The sequence below is a fragment of the Eublepharis macularius genome, chromosome 1, assembly GCF_028583425.1.
Source record: "Eublepharis macularius isolate TG4126 chromosome 1, MPM_Emac_v1.0, whole genome shotgun sequence".
NCBI classification, from domain to species: Eukaryota; Metazoa; Chordata; class Lepidosauria; order Squamata; family Eublepharidae; genus Eublepharis; species Eublepharis macularius.
Window position 1 is genome coordinate 99,256,338 of NC_072790.1, and position 13,749 is coordinate 99,270,086.

At 41.3% G+C, this 13,749-nt stretch overlaps 1 protein-coding gene across 2 annotated transcripts in view; it reads right to left on the minus strand.

The window, feature by feature from the left end:
- Window positions 1–13,749, minus strand: part of METTL24 (methyltransferase like 24) — a 109,586-nt gene that overhangs the window by 22,638 nt on the left and 73,199 nt on the right. The window contains exon 5 of one of the 2 annotated variants that reach the window (XM_055000929.1): window positions 5,864–5,992. In XM_055000929.1, the coding sequence (XP_054856904.1) occupies window positions 5,864–5,992 (129 nt within the window). Of the gene's footprint in view, window positions 1–4,011; window positions 5,993–13,749 lie in introns of those variants that run through there. The other variant, XM_055000847.1, reaches the window with a different exon arrangement.

Consider the following 13,749-nt stretch of genomic DNA (forward strand, 5'->3'; position numbering starts at 1 on the left):
TTCCTCTGATTCAGGTGTTACACAGAGCACTGCAGAAAATAATAGAACAAAGGGCAGAAGTGATTCTGATTGCTCCCCATTGGCCCAGGAGGGCTTGGTTCCACGAACTGAGAAATCTCTCGGTAGCGGATCCTTGGCATCTTCCCTACAGAGGGGATCTACTGACGCAAGGACCGCTGGTTCACCCACGACCAGACATTTTTCAACTGACTGCACGGAAATTGAGTGCAGTCAACTTTGTCAACCAGGCTACTCTGAGGAGGTGGTGTCAACTATGTTAGCGTCACGAAAGAAATCAATGAGTAGGAGTTACAATGCTACACGGCAAGTATACCACACCTGGTGCTCTAGCAGACAGAAGGACCCTTTACCGGTTTCGATACATGAGGTTCTCCTTTTTCTACAAGAAGGCCTAAGAAAGGGTTTGAGCACAAGTACCTTAAAGAGGCAAATGGTGGCCATTTCTGCCATAGGAGGTTGTAAGAAAGGCAAATCCCTAGCGCAACATCCCCATATTAAGAGATTCTTGAGGGGTCAGTTCACTCCTTCACTAGACGTTATAAGATAGATAAGATAGCCTCGGCTGAGGCTGCCTTTGGGAGACGAGTGCTCCAGCACGTGCTCTAAATCTGTATTTTTAGTAACCCACCCTGGGACACACTGCTTTTATATGTTCCATTGGTATGGAATGACCCACTCCCAATAGACCACCGGAGAATGGAAGATTTAAATCTCACTTACCGTGAAGCTTCCTTTCTCGGTGGTCTGGGAGTGGGTCATTCCAACCCACCCAACAGAGATGGAGAGTGTGCTGGAGTTGGTATACAAGGAAAAGACTTCACTGGCGTTCTCACGGGGAACGAGAAGGTGTATATAATTAATGTTGAGTAATATTACTAAAGTTGGTTGTTGAATTTGTTATTCCTAGTATGTAGATTATACACAGAAATGTGGAAGGGGAAGTATTTACTAGTATGAAGGCTCACGGAGGCTCAAGGCTTGGAAAAGAACTGAAGAGCCGAGGAAGCCCCTCCCCTTCCAGGAGCGTTCAGTTGACTGACCCTGCACTGGAGAGGAGTCGCTTCCCCATTGGTATGGAATGACCCACTCCCAGACCACCGAGAAAGGAAGCTTCACGGTAAGTGAGATTTAAATCTTCCATTCTTGTGCAGCTTCGGAGTCAGGCATTTTCCAGTATGCTTCGACTTCAGCTTGGCCTTTTTAGGTGGTAGCTTGGAAGAAGACCAAGATGGCTGGAATCTTTCTGCACCGACTGGTTCATTTTGATGGCACTTGTAGCCAAAGCAGAAAGAACCAACTGGTTCTTATTGTCGGCACTTCTAGATGACATTGGAAGTACCAAGGAGGCCTGTTCTGGGTGCTGCGGTCCTTTATTAGTGGCTTTCAAGACTTCAGAGTTGGAAACACTGTGGATAGCTGACTCCCATAATGCCACATTCAGGCGTGATGTCCTCTCATGCCTGGCTTTCGGCGTGAACTGTTTGCAGATGCCACAGCGCAAGTATCGTGTGCCTCTCCTAGGCACATTATGCATTTATCATGCCCATTGGACTGGGCCATCTTGGAACTACATTTGAGACACCTTGAAAAGTGCCTTCGAAGACATCTTCTTGCTTTCTACTTTCTCGCTTTCTATCTTCTTGCTCGGATTTGAAGAGGAGCTTGAAGCACGTCCTTCAGTGGCAACTAAAGAAGAACTGAGGGAGGCATTCGCTCATCCCGCCTTTTATAGCCGCGCCCACTTGAAAAGCGCATGAAAAGGCCAAGCAAGCATCTCGCACCTTTTGGAGCTTTGATACATCCACAGCAGGCCTGCACATGTGCAGTTCCCATGTGGGACTGCACAGAAGACACGAGGATGAACATGATGGATTGGGCCCTCACCACCACCAATACCCCCGTTCAAAAATCTTTTACTGCAAAGATACTCTGACGATGATTAAAATCTGGTCAGTGGAATTTTGTGCTGCTATGTTGATGTTTATATATGTATTTTAATCTGTGTAAATTTGGATGCTTTTAGGATTGTTAATTTATAATAATTGTTTTTTATATATTTTAACCTCTGTGTCTGTAATCCACCCTGAGCCTGCTGGAAATGTGGGAAGGGTGGAATAAAAGTCAAAAATGAATAAATAAAAATAAATTTAATCCTATTGCAAATGAAGCATGTGGTTCTTTGTTAATGAATCACAATCTGAATGAAGTGGCCTGTAGTTCATAAATGCATACGCCCAATAAATCTGCCTTAACTTGCCACAGGACTCTCTTCATGTGGAACAAAAAGGATATCTGGGGTCAGCAGCAGCAGTTACAGAAAGATGCCAACTACAACACTCCAAAGGGAAAAAATGCAAATGGTGCAAATTATTAAATGGTCTTTAATAATTATATAAACCGTACACGTTTCGCAACAGCTTCATCAGGAGCATCTTCCAAATTCCTTTTAGTATCATTCTTATGTACGCACTTTGTGTTGCAAAGCTGTTGCAAAATGCGTAGGGTTTATATAATTATTAAAGACGCTTCCCTTTGCACCATTTGCTTTTTTCCCTTTGTTTAGCCTTTGTGCACCCCCTTCTTTTTCATTAACTACAACACTCTACCATGCATCAAATGTGGCTGAAGGCACAACACACATCTCTGTTTTTGTTTTTACTCTGGCCTTTTATGTGCCCTCCGTTTCCTGCAGAGCCAAATGCTTTCTGTTATCTCAAGAGCAGGAGAAATGCAATAAAGAACTTGTACATAAGAGAAGGAAAAATGGCAAAAAAGCATAGAAGTGGTAAGATGCATGAATGAAATGTTTACACATTGGTCTCCAACTGGTAGGTAAGTGATGCCAGCACAATTCTGTCTGTGACTTTCTTTCAAGAAGAAGGAATGGAATAAGGGAAGGGGTGGGGGGTAACAGTGGGAAAACCAAAGCATATTTTCTAGAGCAATGCAAAGATGCAGAATGTAAAGCAAGACCTGGGCTAGTGACTGAAGGGCCTATGGGTTGAATGATATCTATATGCACCAGCAAGGGCTGCTGTATTATCCACATGTTGTGAGGACATTTCATCGCTTGGGTATGTGTAGTATAGGTTAACAGGATTACATGCCATTGTTCTTGTGGAGAAACACAATTCTGTTGGTGGAGTTAACTTTCTATGGGCTGCAGAGGGGAGGGGCCAGTTCTGGAATGGAATTTGATTGGAGGGAGAGTGAGTCAGTTGGTGGAGGGGAGTTGGAAGTTAACAGTTGGTGTCTGAGTTGAGGGAGAGATGGCTCTGAGGGGAGATGTAGATCTAATGTAACCCCAAGTACCAAAGTATCAGGCCTGCCCTACACAACATCTAATTAGGGCATGAGGGAGATAGAATAGGGCTTTCTTTTTAGGTTGTATTCCTTCCATTCACTGTATATTTGCCTGTGTATAGTTAGAAGTTAAATAAATGTTTTTTTGGAATTTATGAAGGAAGAAAGATCTTCTGTTCCACATAGTCCCCCAACCGCTTGGGCCCACTAGCAGAGGAGGGAGGTTAGGAGGCTGTCCCTCCTAACCAGGACCCCATACAGGGACAGTGGTGGCAGCAACTACCAGGAGACAGGAAAGTGAGATGGCTCCTCCAGGTGCTAGGCTAAGCAAGGGAGGGGTAGGCAGAGTGAGGTCTACCAGTTAAGACAAAAAAGAAGGGAGAGGCCCCATTTCGCCATAGTTCTCATAACTCACTATAGTGTATTTAGAACTTTTTTTTCTTTCTGTGCATATTAGGTTGTTCATGCTCACTAAAGGACAACTGGACTTATCCTCAAGTGTGCTAACAGGTGCATTTATCTTCTTCCTCCTCAACTTTTGAATAAGGAAAGGTATCTCTGACGTGGATAATGGAGTTGCCCATTTAATGATTGTACCTGCCTGCAATTTATTTCTCATCACATACGCTATGAGAAGTGAATTTGTGCAGGAAGAGGAGGAGTTTTAAAAAATCATTTGAACTAGAAGGTGCAAAAGCCGGTAGTATAATCTGCAACTAGGACTTAACATAGGTCTGCCTTTTCAGCATCATTCTCATTACTGTATAACATTTGATTATATCTCCTGAGCCCACTGTAATTTGTCATTCTGTGCTGATTTTAACAGTCAGGAGAGCAGTCGGTAAGTATTCTGCTGGAACAAAACTATACATGGCTTAAGATTTTCCATCATGGTTTACATTTTATCAGAGGCCATTTGATCTTGGATGGAACATGTGCTATGGCTAGATTTGATTTATGATATAACACTGGTATAGTATATTCTTGGATATTTAAAATAGTTTGCTGTAACTGAAGCTGGCGCTGGTAGTTAACTTACTGCTTGTAGCAAAATAGAACTGGCTTGATAATAAACATCTCTGCAATCCATAATAGTACATTATTAGATTTTTAGAATCTGGTAAGTAGCTGAAAAGCTTTAATGGTGAACTATGGTAGGAGAGTTCAAGAGCAGGCCAATATACAATTTTCAGTTTTAAATGGATGATATGATTTTGGGATAAGGTAATTTGAGAATACTGAGTGGTTTGGGGGGAGTGTTTTTTTTAAATGTCAGTTATAACAAAGACAATTAGAAGTCTATCTTTGTTTCCTTATCCCACACAGAAAGAAGCTGTGTATCTTCCAGAAAAACAGATCTAAGTAAAGGAGGCATCAGAAGGATATTATTCCCCATAATACCAGGAGAAAGTGTGTAAAACAGACAAAAAGGGGAAATTTACAGCTGACTGCATTTGCCAAACAGACATATGCCTCGGCTGCAGTGAACTGTTACATACATTGTCCATATTGGCAACTTTATACATGACAAAAAAACCTTTTGGGACATTGACCTTTAAGGGCTCAATGAAACCTTCATGGTCAGAGACAGTACTCCAATGGGTGCAAGTTGCTTGCTGTTGCCTTTATGACCCATTTGTGGGCTTCCTGGAAACATCTGGTTGGTCACTGTGGAAAACAAGATGCTGGGCTGGATGAACCCTCTGTCTGATCCAGCAGAGCTCTTCTTATTACCTATTGTCACTGATCACAAACAAAACTTGAATAATTTGATCCTATTAAAATGAGAAGCATATTGAGAAGTGGCTGTATACCACAGTACAAGAAAATAAAGATATAAAGGGGGGGGAAGGCACAATGTAAGGAAATGACTGCCCAGCAGCCAGAAAATAAAACAGGCAATCAAGTGAGGGTGTCGGGGGGGGGGGCATAATAGAAGACAGAACAACAAAGTACCCCTTGTAAGTCAGAACCCTGAGAAACTCAGCTTTCCTTCCTCTAGCCCAAGCAAAGAGGAAAGATTTAACATTTTAAAGTAAAGAGAAAAGAAATAACATTTTAAGCTTTGTTCTGGGCGGGGGGAGGGGTCAGTACACCCTCAGAAACAACATGGAAGACAAAGTGGAGAGTGTAGGGGGAATAGAAATCGGCAGAAATCATCACCACCTCTTCTGAAGATACAAGCACCATTACATCTTCAGAACTGTGTAGTTGGATGCACACCCTTGTTATTACTATATACCACAACTTGTGTCTTTGCAAGTTCGGTAAGTTTTGTCAAGGCCTCCAAAGCCATCTTCAATAACACTGGCTAAGGTGATGATTCACAGTTCTCTTCTGTACTTGAGGTTTTTTATTTCCATCTTGTATTCACCCAACTCAGAGTGTAACAGCTACTAGCATTGAAGGCCTCCCTTTTTAGAAATATCTGTGGTTTTGATAAGTCTTTGTAAGTGTAAAAAAGCCTAAAGTCCTTCAGTTCTAACTCTTTGAGAAGACTATACCAGTATCGAACTACAGTGCTATCATTTCCACTGACTTCAAATCCAGGCCAATGAACATGGATTTCAAACACCAGTTGTCCAATACGTGGCACAACATCCTCCAGGATCAGGTTTTCCAAAATTTTCCACTCTGCACTTTCCATATCTGCTTTGAGGATATCAATCTGTAAAAATGTGATAAATATGATAAATAGGCAGACCATAATCACATGACTCAATATTAAATTTTCGTGTTACAGATGGGAAAATGCAGTAGAGTTGGGCCACTTGTTGAGATCACTGTGAAACATGAATTTGGGCCCTGATGCCACAAATGCCCATCCAACTTGCCTATAGTCACTGGAACACCTAGGGTCCCTCATCACTCTTCCAATATAATGTGAGAACTACAAAGAGCATGGTAAAAACATCAACATGCAGGAGATTTATCTCAAACAAAATGTTTCCCCCTCCATGCAGTGCAGATCTGATCTGTGGGGAAAGGCCAGTAATACAACTAACGAAGGTAGATCAGCCTTCAGATAAGATGGTCACGTCAGCCATCCTGATTTATTTATCTAAATGCTTTAGAGCCATGGAAGACAGATGACACTGACTGCCAGCCAGTGAAGATGAGCTATTTGGGGACTATGATAGAATACTGATCATTCAGCACAATTGGCATGTTCTGATAGATTTGGCAATGCATTGTCCACTGATAAATCTGTGCATGGATGTTTTTCTTTAGAACAAATTGGTATGCCACTTTCCATTTTTAAGGGCAGTTCATATACAATGTGCACTTTACTATGCAAGCAATCCAAAACTTCTTCAGTTGTGGCATGCATAATGTGTGCTCCAAGCAAGATCAGGTATGGCATTATCAATCTCTGATTACTGGGATGAAATGAATAAATGAAATGAAATAAACACTATCTCCAGTACAGTAGCTGGGTGCCTCCATCCTAGTCACTACATCTCTCACCCCACAATCTGCATTTCCTTTCCCCCACATTACAATAAAGAACACAGTAAAAAGTAGGGTTGTGAACCAACCAAAATTAAGCACTTTAGTCCCTACTAAATAGTTTCAACAGGTGAGTCCAGCATGCATGGGATTGTGCCTTTACCTTTGACTAGAACAGACGTTGATAGATAAAAGCAGTAAACAAAAATGAAGTGGTTTCCTGTGAATGGTGATTAGGATAATCCTCCCGCCTCACAAGCTGCTGTTTACTAGCCCACTGTGGAACATTTCCCTTAATCCTTAGATCATGCAAGCATACTTGTAAAGAGTAATATACATTAGATTACATTTTCAAAAAGTATTAGAACAGTCCCTAGAAAACAGCTGTCTGATTACTGAAAGGGAAAGGAAGAAGTACAAACTTGGTCTCAAAGAGTGTAAGATGTTTACTTGTTTGAATTTGTTTATACCCAGCCTTTCTCCTCAGTGAGTGCCCAAAGGGGCTTACATCATCACCTCCATTTCACAATAGCAACCCTCTGAGGTAGGTTAGATTTGACAGTATGTGACTAGCTCAAGGTCACCCAGCAAGATACCATGGCAAAGTGGAGATTCAAGCCTGAGAGTCCCAGATTCTAGTCTGACACTCTAACCACTACACCAGACTGGCTCACTGAAGTAGCTGCATTGCTACTGAGTAGCTACTGTAGGTTCTGTCAACACAGAACGGAACCATGGAAAATATCTATTAATGCTTTTCCAGGAGAAGTTTTGCAGCAATTTCTTTGAGAGCAAAGACAAGTGTGGGTGTTTATTAGCATTCATGCCAGAAGTTTGCTGCCTTCCTCCAGAGTCACAGCTGTCTGTTTATGTCTTCCCAAAAGGGAAGAAAGAGCTCATCTTGGATGACAAAGAAAAGCATGTGCTCATCATATTGGTCCATATGGTGATAATCATTTAGTTTTGCCAGCTCAGTTTTGTTGAGTGGCATTTGCATGATGATTTTATCTCATGTCCTTTTTTAAACTCTTAAATAGCTATTAAGTCTGCCTACAATAATTCAATTATGCCCAGTGCACACGATGCATCCTCCTCTGTGGAGGCTGCTTGAAATCATCCAACATGCTGAAGGGCTGTTTCCAGGCAGCAGATTTCACCATATGGACTGATTGTTACCAGGGCGCTCCTGAATCTTATAGACATCAATGATGTCATGGCATTGGAAGAATCCCTTCAATCTCCAGGGTGAGTTGTTGCACACATACAGCTTAGCCTCTGGAAGCCACCAGGTAAACTTCTTCACAGATTTAGTACTATGTAGAAACAGCTGCATCTGATATTAGCAGCTGCTAGTTGGTATGATGCAGCTCTATAGAGATAAGGGTATGTAAACCGTCAATACAGATTACTTTTGCTGAAATGTTATGAGCACTTAATTTTTTTGTACTTCCTGAATTTGCATGTTGACACTAATTCAGATTCTGCACATACAGATGCTAAAGTTCTTGAGTCTGAATAAATACCACGTTCAGTATTTTTCAAACTCAGAGATCCAGCCTAAAGCACCCTGAGGGAGAAATGGTGATTTGCAACCAATACTGCACTTCTAAAAAACTTTACAATGGAATTACAGTACAATCCTAAACAAGAGTTACACCCTTTAATTCAGCACCTCTAATTCAGTGGAGTAACTTCTTAGGATTACATGTAACGTAAATTAAATAGCCACTTTTCTAAGCAATGGATCAGATAGTTAAGTTGTTGGGCTGCAAATATGCACTTTGCCGGTTTGAATCCCACTACTGGCATGAGCTCAGCAGGTGGCCCTGGGTAAGCCACTCCTCTCAGCCCCAGCTCTCCAGCTGATTTGTAGGGATAATAATAACAACACTGACTTTGTTCACTGCTCTGAGTGGGGTATTAATCTGCTTAGAAGAGTAGTATAAAAGCACATTGTTGTTGTTGTTATTTCTATTCACCTTTTCATAATAGCTCACTACAGGCCATAAAATTTTGCTGCTGGAGAGTGAGGAACTCTCAGGAACAGCATAAAGTATGTGAGAGTGTAAAGTGAGAAAAGGGAAATTAACAAAAATTACCCCACTTCCATTAAAGGAACACACATTTGGATCCAATCTAGTTGTTTTGGGTTTCAAAGTATCTTGTTTTCATGTTGCAAGTTTTATTAACTAGGGCCAGGGCTTTTTTTCAGGGGGATACTGGGGAATGAAGTTCCGGCACCTCTTGAAAATACTCAGCAATAGTGCTTGAAAATAATATGATTTCAAAGAATCTCATGTGTTTCTTCCTCATTTCCCTCTTGATAGTTCTGCCACCTCTTTTCCCAGAAAAAAAACCCTGACTAGGGCTATGTATATTCTGCTGCAAGTGTTAAAAAAGGACTATAGATTGGATTCTATGGCAATGCCCCTCTGCTTCTATAACTGGTCTTACTACCTGTTGAAATTATCATTTATTGTCTGTCTTACTTTCATTTTTATGCAGCTTTGCGCACTTCTTATTTCAAAACTGATTAAGAAAACGTAGAAAATTAGTAAAATTATGTATATGTTATCTAATTAGAAAAAGTTAAAATGAAGATTTCAGCTTTCTTTGTCCCATAGTGTCTATATCTCATACAGAATGCAACATGCTTCTGACATTAAGCATATTCACCATTTAAAACTGGCTTTGTCTGCTTAAAAGGCGAAAGCTGCTTCCAGCTTCTCATCTACATTCTCATATGAGATCTTCCATGTTTCTCCATGCCACTGATTACCTCCTCAGTAATGTAAGAGTAGGCTCCTACTTGTTGTCTATCCTTTGTACCTTCATTTATTATTTCATCCCACCATGGAATGGCATGGCTTGGCAAAATGTCTTTGCCAATGTTTCTCTTCTATACATCTATTAAAGGTGTAGGAGGCCTATTCCCTTTGCATTTGTTCTTCAGCCTTTCAAGACCCACAAGCCACAGACCATAGAACCCACTAAGCAGCAAGTGCATGACAGGAAGTGATATCACATCAGACTCACTTGACAGGAATAGGAAGAACCAGAGTTATGACCTCATCAGTTACAAGACCATGGGGTACATACCAAGAAACATAACTCAAAGACCAGGAAATATACCATAGTGAGGAACAAGGCAGGAATTGAAGATATGGATGAATCATCTCCAGTGACTGCCATTCTGCTCCTCTCAACATGTGTGTGAAGAGAGACAGGAGGCATGGCTTGCTGTCTATGCATACACACTAGCATCAGGCCCTTCCAAATGGCAGCAAAAAACCATGAAGGCCCCATAGGGGCTTGTGACCCAACAGGGTTGGGCTCTGCTACCCACCGGAGGGTGCTGACTCATGGGTTGAAGACTACTGCCAAGCAAAAATAATAACATTTGATTTATATACTGCTCTTCGGAACAACTTAATGCCCACTCAGAGCGGTTTACAAAGTTAATATTATCCTCACAACAATCACCCTGTGAGGTGAGCGGGGTTGAGAGAGCTCCAAGAAGCTGTGACTGACCCAAGGTCACCCAGCTGGCTTCAAGCAGAGGAGTGGAGAATGACAATCAGTTTTGGATTGGGAAGACCCAGGTTCAAATTCCTCTTTAGGCATCATGCTCACTAGGTGACTTTGGGGCAGCTGCTCACACAAAGCCTAACATCCCTCATAGGGTTGGTTGTTAGAGAACACAGTGCAAAGAGGAGAAAGAGGCCTGTATGCTACCCTAAGCTTTCTGTAGGGGGGCAGGATAAAAATGTAACAGACATCTATGGTAAAAATTGAGAAAAGATCCCATCTTATGTCTAAAGGATAGCTTGTTGCTCTGAAAAGACTGAAACTACTTATTTATGAAACTAGATATGTAAATTTCAGCATTTCCTCTCTTTTCATGCATGTACAAAATCATCTTCAGGGGAAAAAAAACCTTTTCAGATAAGTGCCTCTTGTATTCTCTCTTTTTCTATTCTTTCAGTCTTTTCTGGTGCTATCCTGGTTTTGAAACTTCCCTCATCTCATATATGCTCACATTAAAGCTAAAAGGAGTTAATAGCCCTCTTGATATAAGAAGGAACAGCATGCATTCAGCACATTGTGTAACATTCACAAAAACAGCCTGAAGTGTGCTTATTGTGACCAGTATATCCAGGATCCAGTGAGTTTCCAAAACAAAAACAAAATAAAGCTGTCCATTATAAGTGGTATACCTAGTTATGTGCCTGCAGCAGCTAAAAACTTAGTGACTGGTGAAAGGGGTTGAATAAAGTTCCTCCATCCCACTGGCCAGGCAAATTATACTATTAAAAATATGCCAGTATATCAAATGAAGCACTTTGGTCTCTGCCTGCTTTCCCAGATATGAATATTAATGCACCAATGCAGCTGAGATGAGGCTGTTTGATCTGTGCCTATCATGTGACCTCCAGCCTTCTCTGGGCCAGGCCTGGCCAGTATCAGAACATGGAGAGCAGAAGGAATGCAACAACACAATCAACCACTGTGTGCCTGAATACAGAATCTCGTACAATTGAAAACATCTCTTTTAGGAACATCACCCCACCTACTACCCACCAAAAGTGGACACAAAGACCAACAAAAGGCTGCATTGGGTTGATCTTACTGCTTTTGGAGCTAAACTTCAAAAACTTGCATTAGTGAAAGAAAGGATGTACCTCTGAGTGAACAGACATTTGTGCTATCATTCACACATTAAAATGAACACACTTTTCCAGATGTGAATATACTGGTGCCTGAAGAACAGCCCATAAGATTTGTCCACCAGGGCATCAGTTTCCATCACTTCCCATTTTGTGTTAGTGTGAAAGAGCCAAAAACTCCCATGATGCACATATGCCTTTCAGAGTCACCTGTGCCATCTGGAAGAAATAAATGTGCCATTGGGAGAACGCTGGCTCTGTGTCTTAAGCCCTATGGAAGTAGAATGCTTAACAGCAGGACACCAAAAACAACTGAAAAAATACTGTGTATTGGGTCTGCAAATTACTCTGGGAAGAAAGAACTCTCTTTTCAATGACTCTATGTGCAATTGTTAGTGTTATATTCCATGCAGAATCTGCTCCTCTGGTGCTATATTGCCCTTCTTTCACAAACTTGTGCTTGGAATGGAAGACGGGACAGAGACAGTGACAAAATTTTAAAATACATTTGTATTAAAATGTGATTTGTATTAACAACCAGCAGAAAAAAGGTAGTTTTAATTCCTAAATTAGGAAATCCTTAATGTGGAACTGTTCAACCCTATTCCACCTGCCACAGTGCAGAGTGGATGCTCTTAATTGCCCCTGAAGGTAAAGAGGAAGTCCAGGGTTCACCACAGAGTCTTGAAGAGTCAGCAGCGGGTATCCAGATCCAATTTGTTTTAAGTGAGAAAAATGGTTTAAAAATGTATACTCCAAGAGTCAGGAGTACAGACAGAAACATAGTAAGAGGCAAAGATACCTTAATAGCAGCAGCAGCAAGGTTAATGGGATTTCTATTTTATCTGGTACTGATCCAAGGACTATTTTAAGTTCCCCACAGAGAACAATCAAGGTAGACTGAGTACCTATTTGTCAGAGTTATTCCAACACTTACACAGCATGTGATAAACACACAAAGAAATGAAGAAATGGCAATTCACTGTACAACAAGTTCCTTGCATTTCTGCAGTTACTACAGATTACATCCCTCGTGTTGGGATTCAAAGAGATTTAGGTGACCTGTCTATGGTTTCAGAGTTCAGCATTGCAACTTTGGATGTTTATTGCTGTGGTGGAAGCAGGAGGAAGTTCCCAAACTTCGCATGCATGGCAGAATTACCATGCTAATTGGTCTATGCCTAAATGATCCATATCAATTAAAGGTTTGTGTACACAAGGTTTTTTCCCCAGCAATATATCCCAGAATACATCATCAATAGCTTCATTCCAGATACTATCTGTAAGTAAGGCTCTAATGGCAGGGCAGGAACACTATACATATTCTTCTCATGGTTGCTCAGAGAGCAGCAAGACAACACAAAGAACACATTACACTGCAAGCTTACTCACTGAAACAGCAAAGTAGAGCATTTGCCTATGAGTAATAAGTAGATGTGCCTGTGACCTGGGATCTGCCTTTCTGCCTACACAGACACAATTCAAGCTTATTCAGAGAATACATCCAGCGCAACTGCTGGTTGTATTCTACTTGGCTCTTCTGCTGACATTGGAGAATTCCTTTGATTCCAGCCGATACACGAGCCCTTGTACTAGCAAAAGGTTTCTTGGTCCAAAGGAATGTACCAGCAGAAAGCCTGGTGGGATCCAGCTCTCTAATTTAACAGCTGCCACCATCAAGATGAAACAGCCACAAGGATGACCTCAAAACACACACAAACCATAAAGAATAATTCCTTTCAAATAGCCCTATTTGTGCCAATCTGCATTCTGGGTCCTCCTTTTCAAAAATACATGAATCATGGAATACACACTGCCCATAAAAACATAAGACTTAATCAGGCCATGCAACATATGTCTAATATTCTGAAACAAAGCCTGAAGGCAACAGCTCCCTCCAGTGGTACTCCCAAGCACCTGTTTATTAGTTGTAATTCTTAACGGTCACTGATAAAAGCTTGCCCTCACATTTTTTTAAAGGCATCAGGGCCCTTTGCCTCCTTATGTAGCAGTGAATTCTATAAAGTTACTTCTGCATTGTGTGAAAAAAATGCTTTCTGCCAACTCTTCTCAACCTCATGCCAACCAATTTATCTGATTTGAGTCTGAGTTCTAGAATAATAAGAGCACAACCAAAAAAATCTTCACTTTTTTCTCCACACCATTCAACCATCCTCTGTGGTGTGCACTACACCACAGAGGATATGATTGATAGAGCCACAAAATGCAGCTAGGAACCGTTCAGGGGGATTTCTCTAGCAAAGGTCCCCTATGACAAATTAAACCGTAAATTGGTCTCAACAAGTCC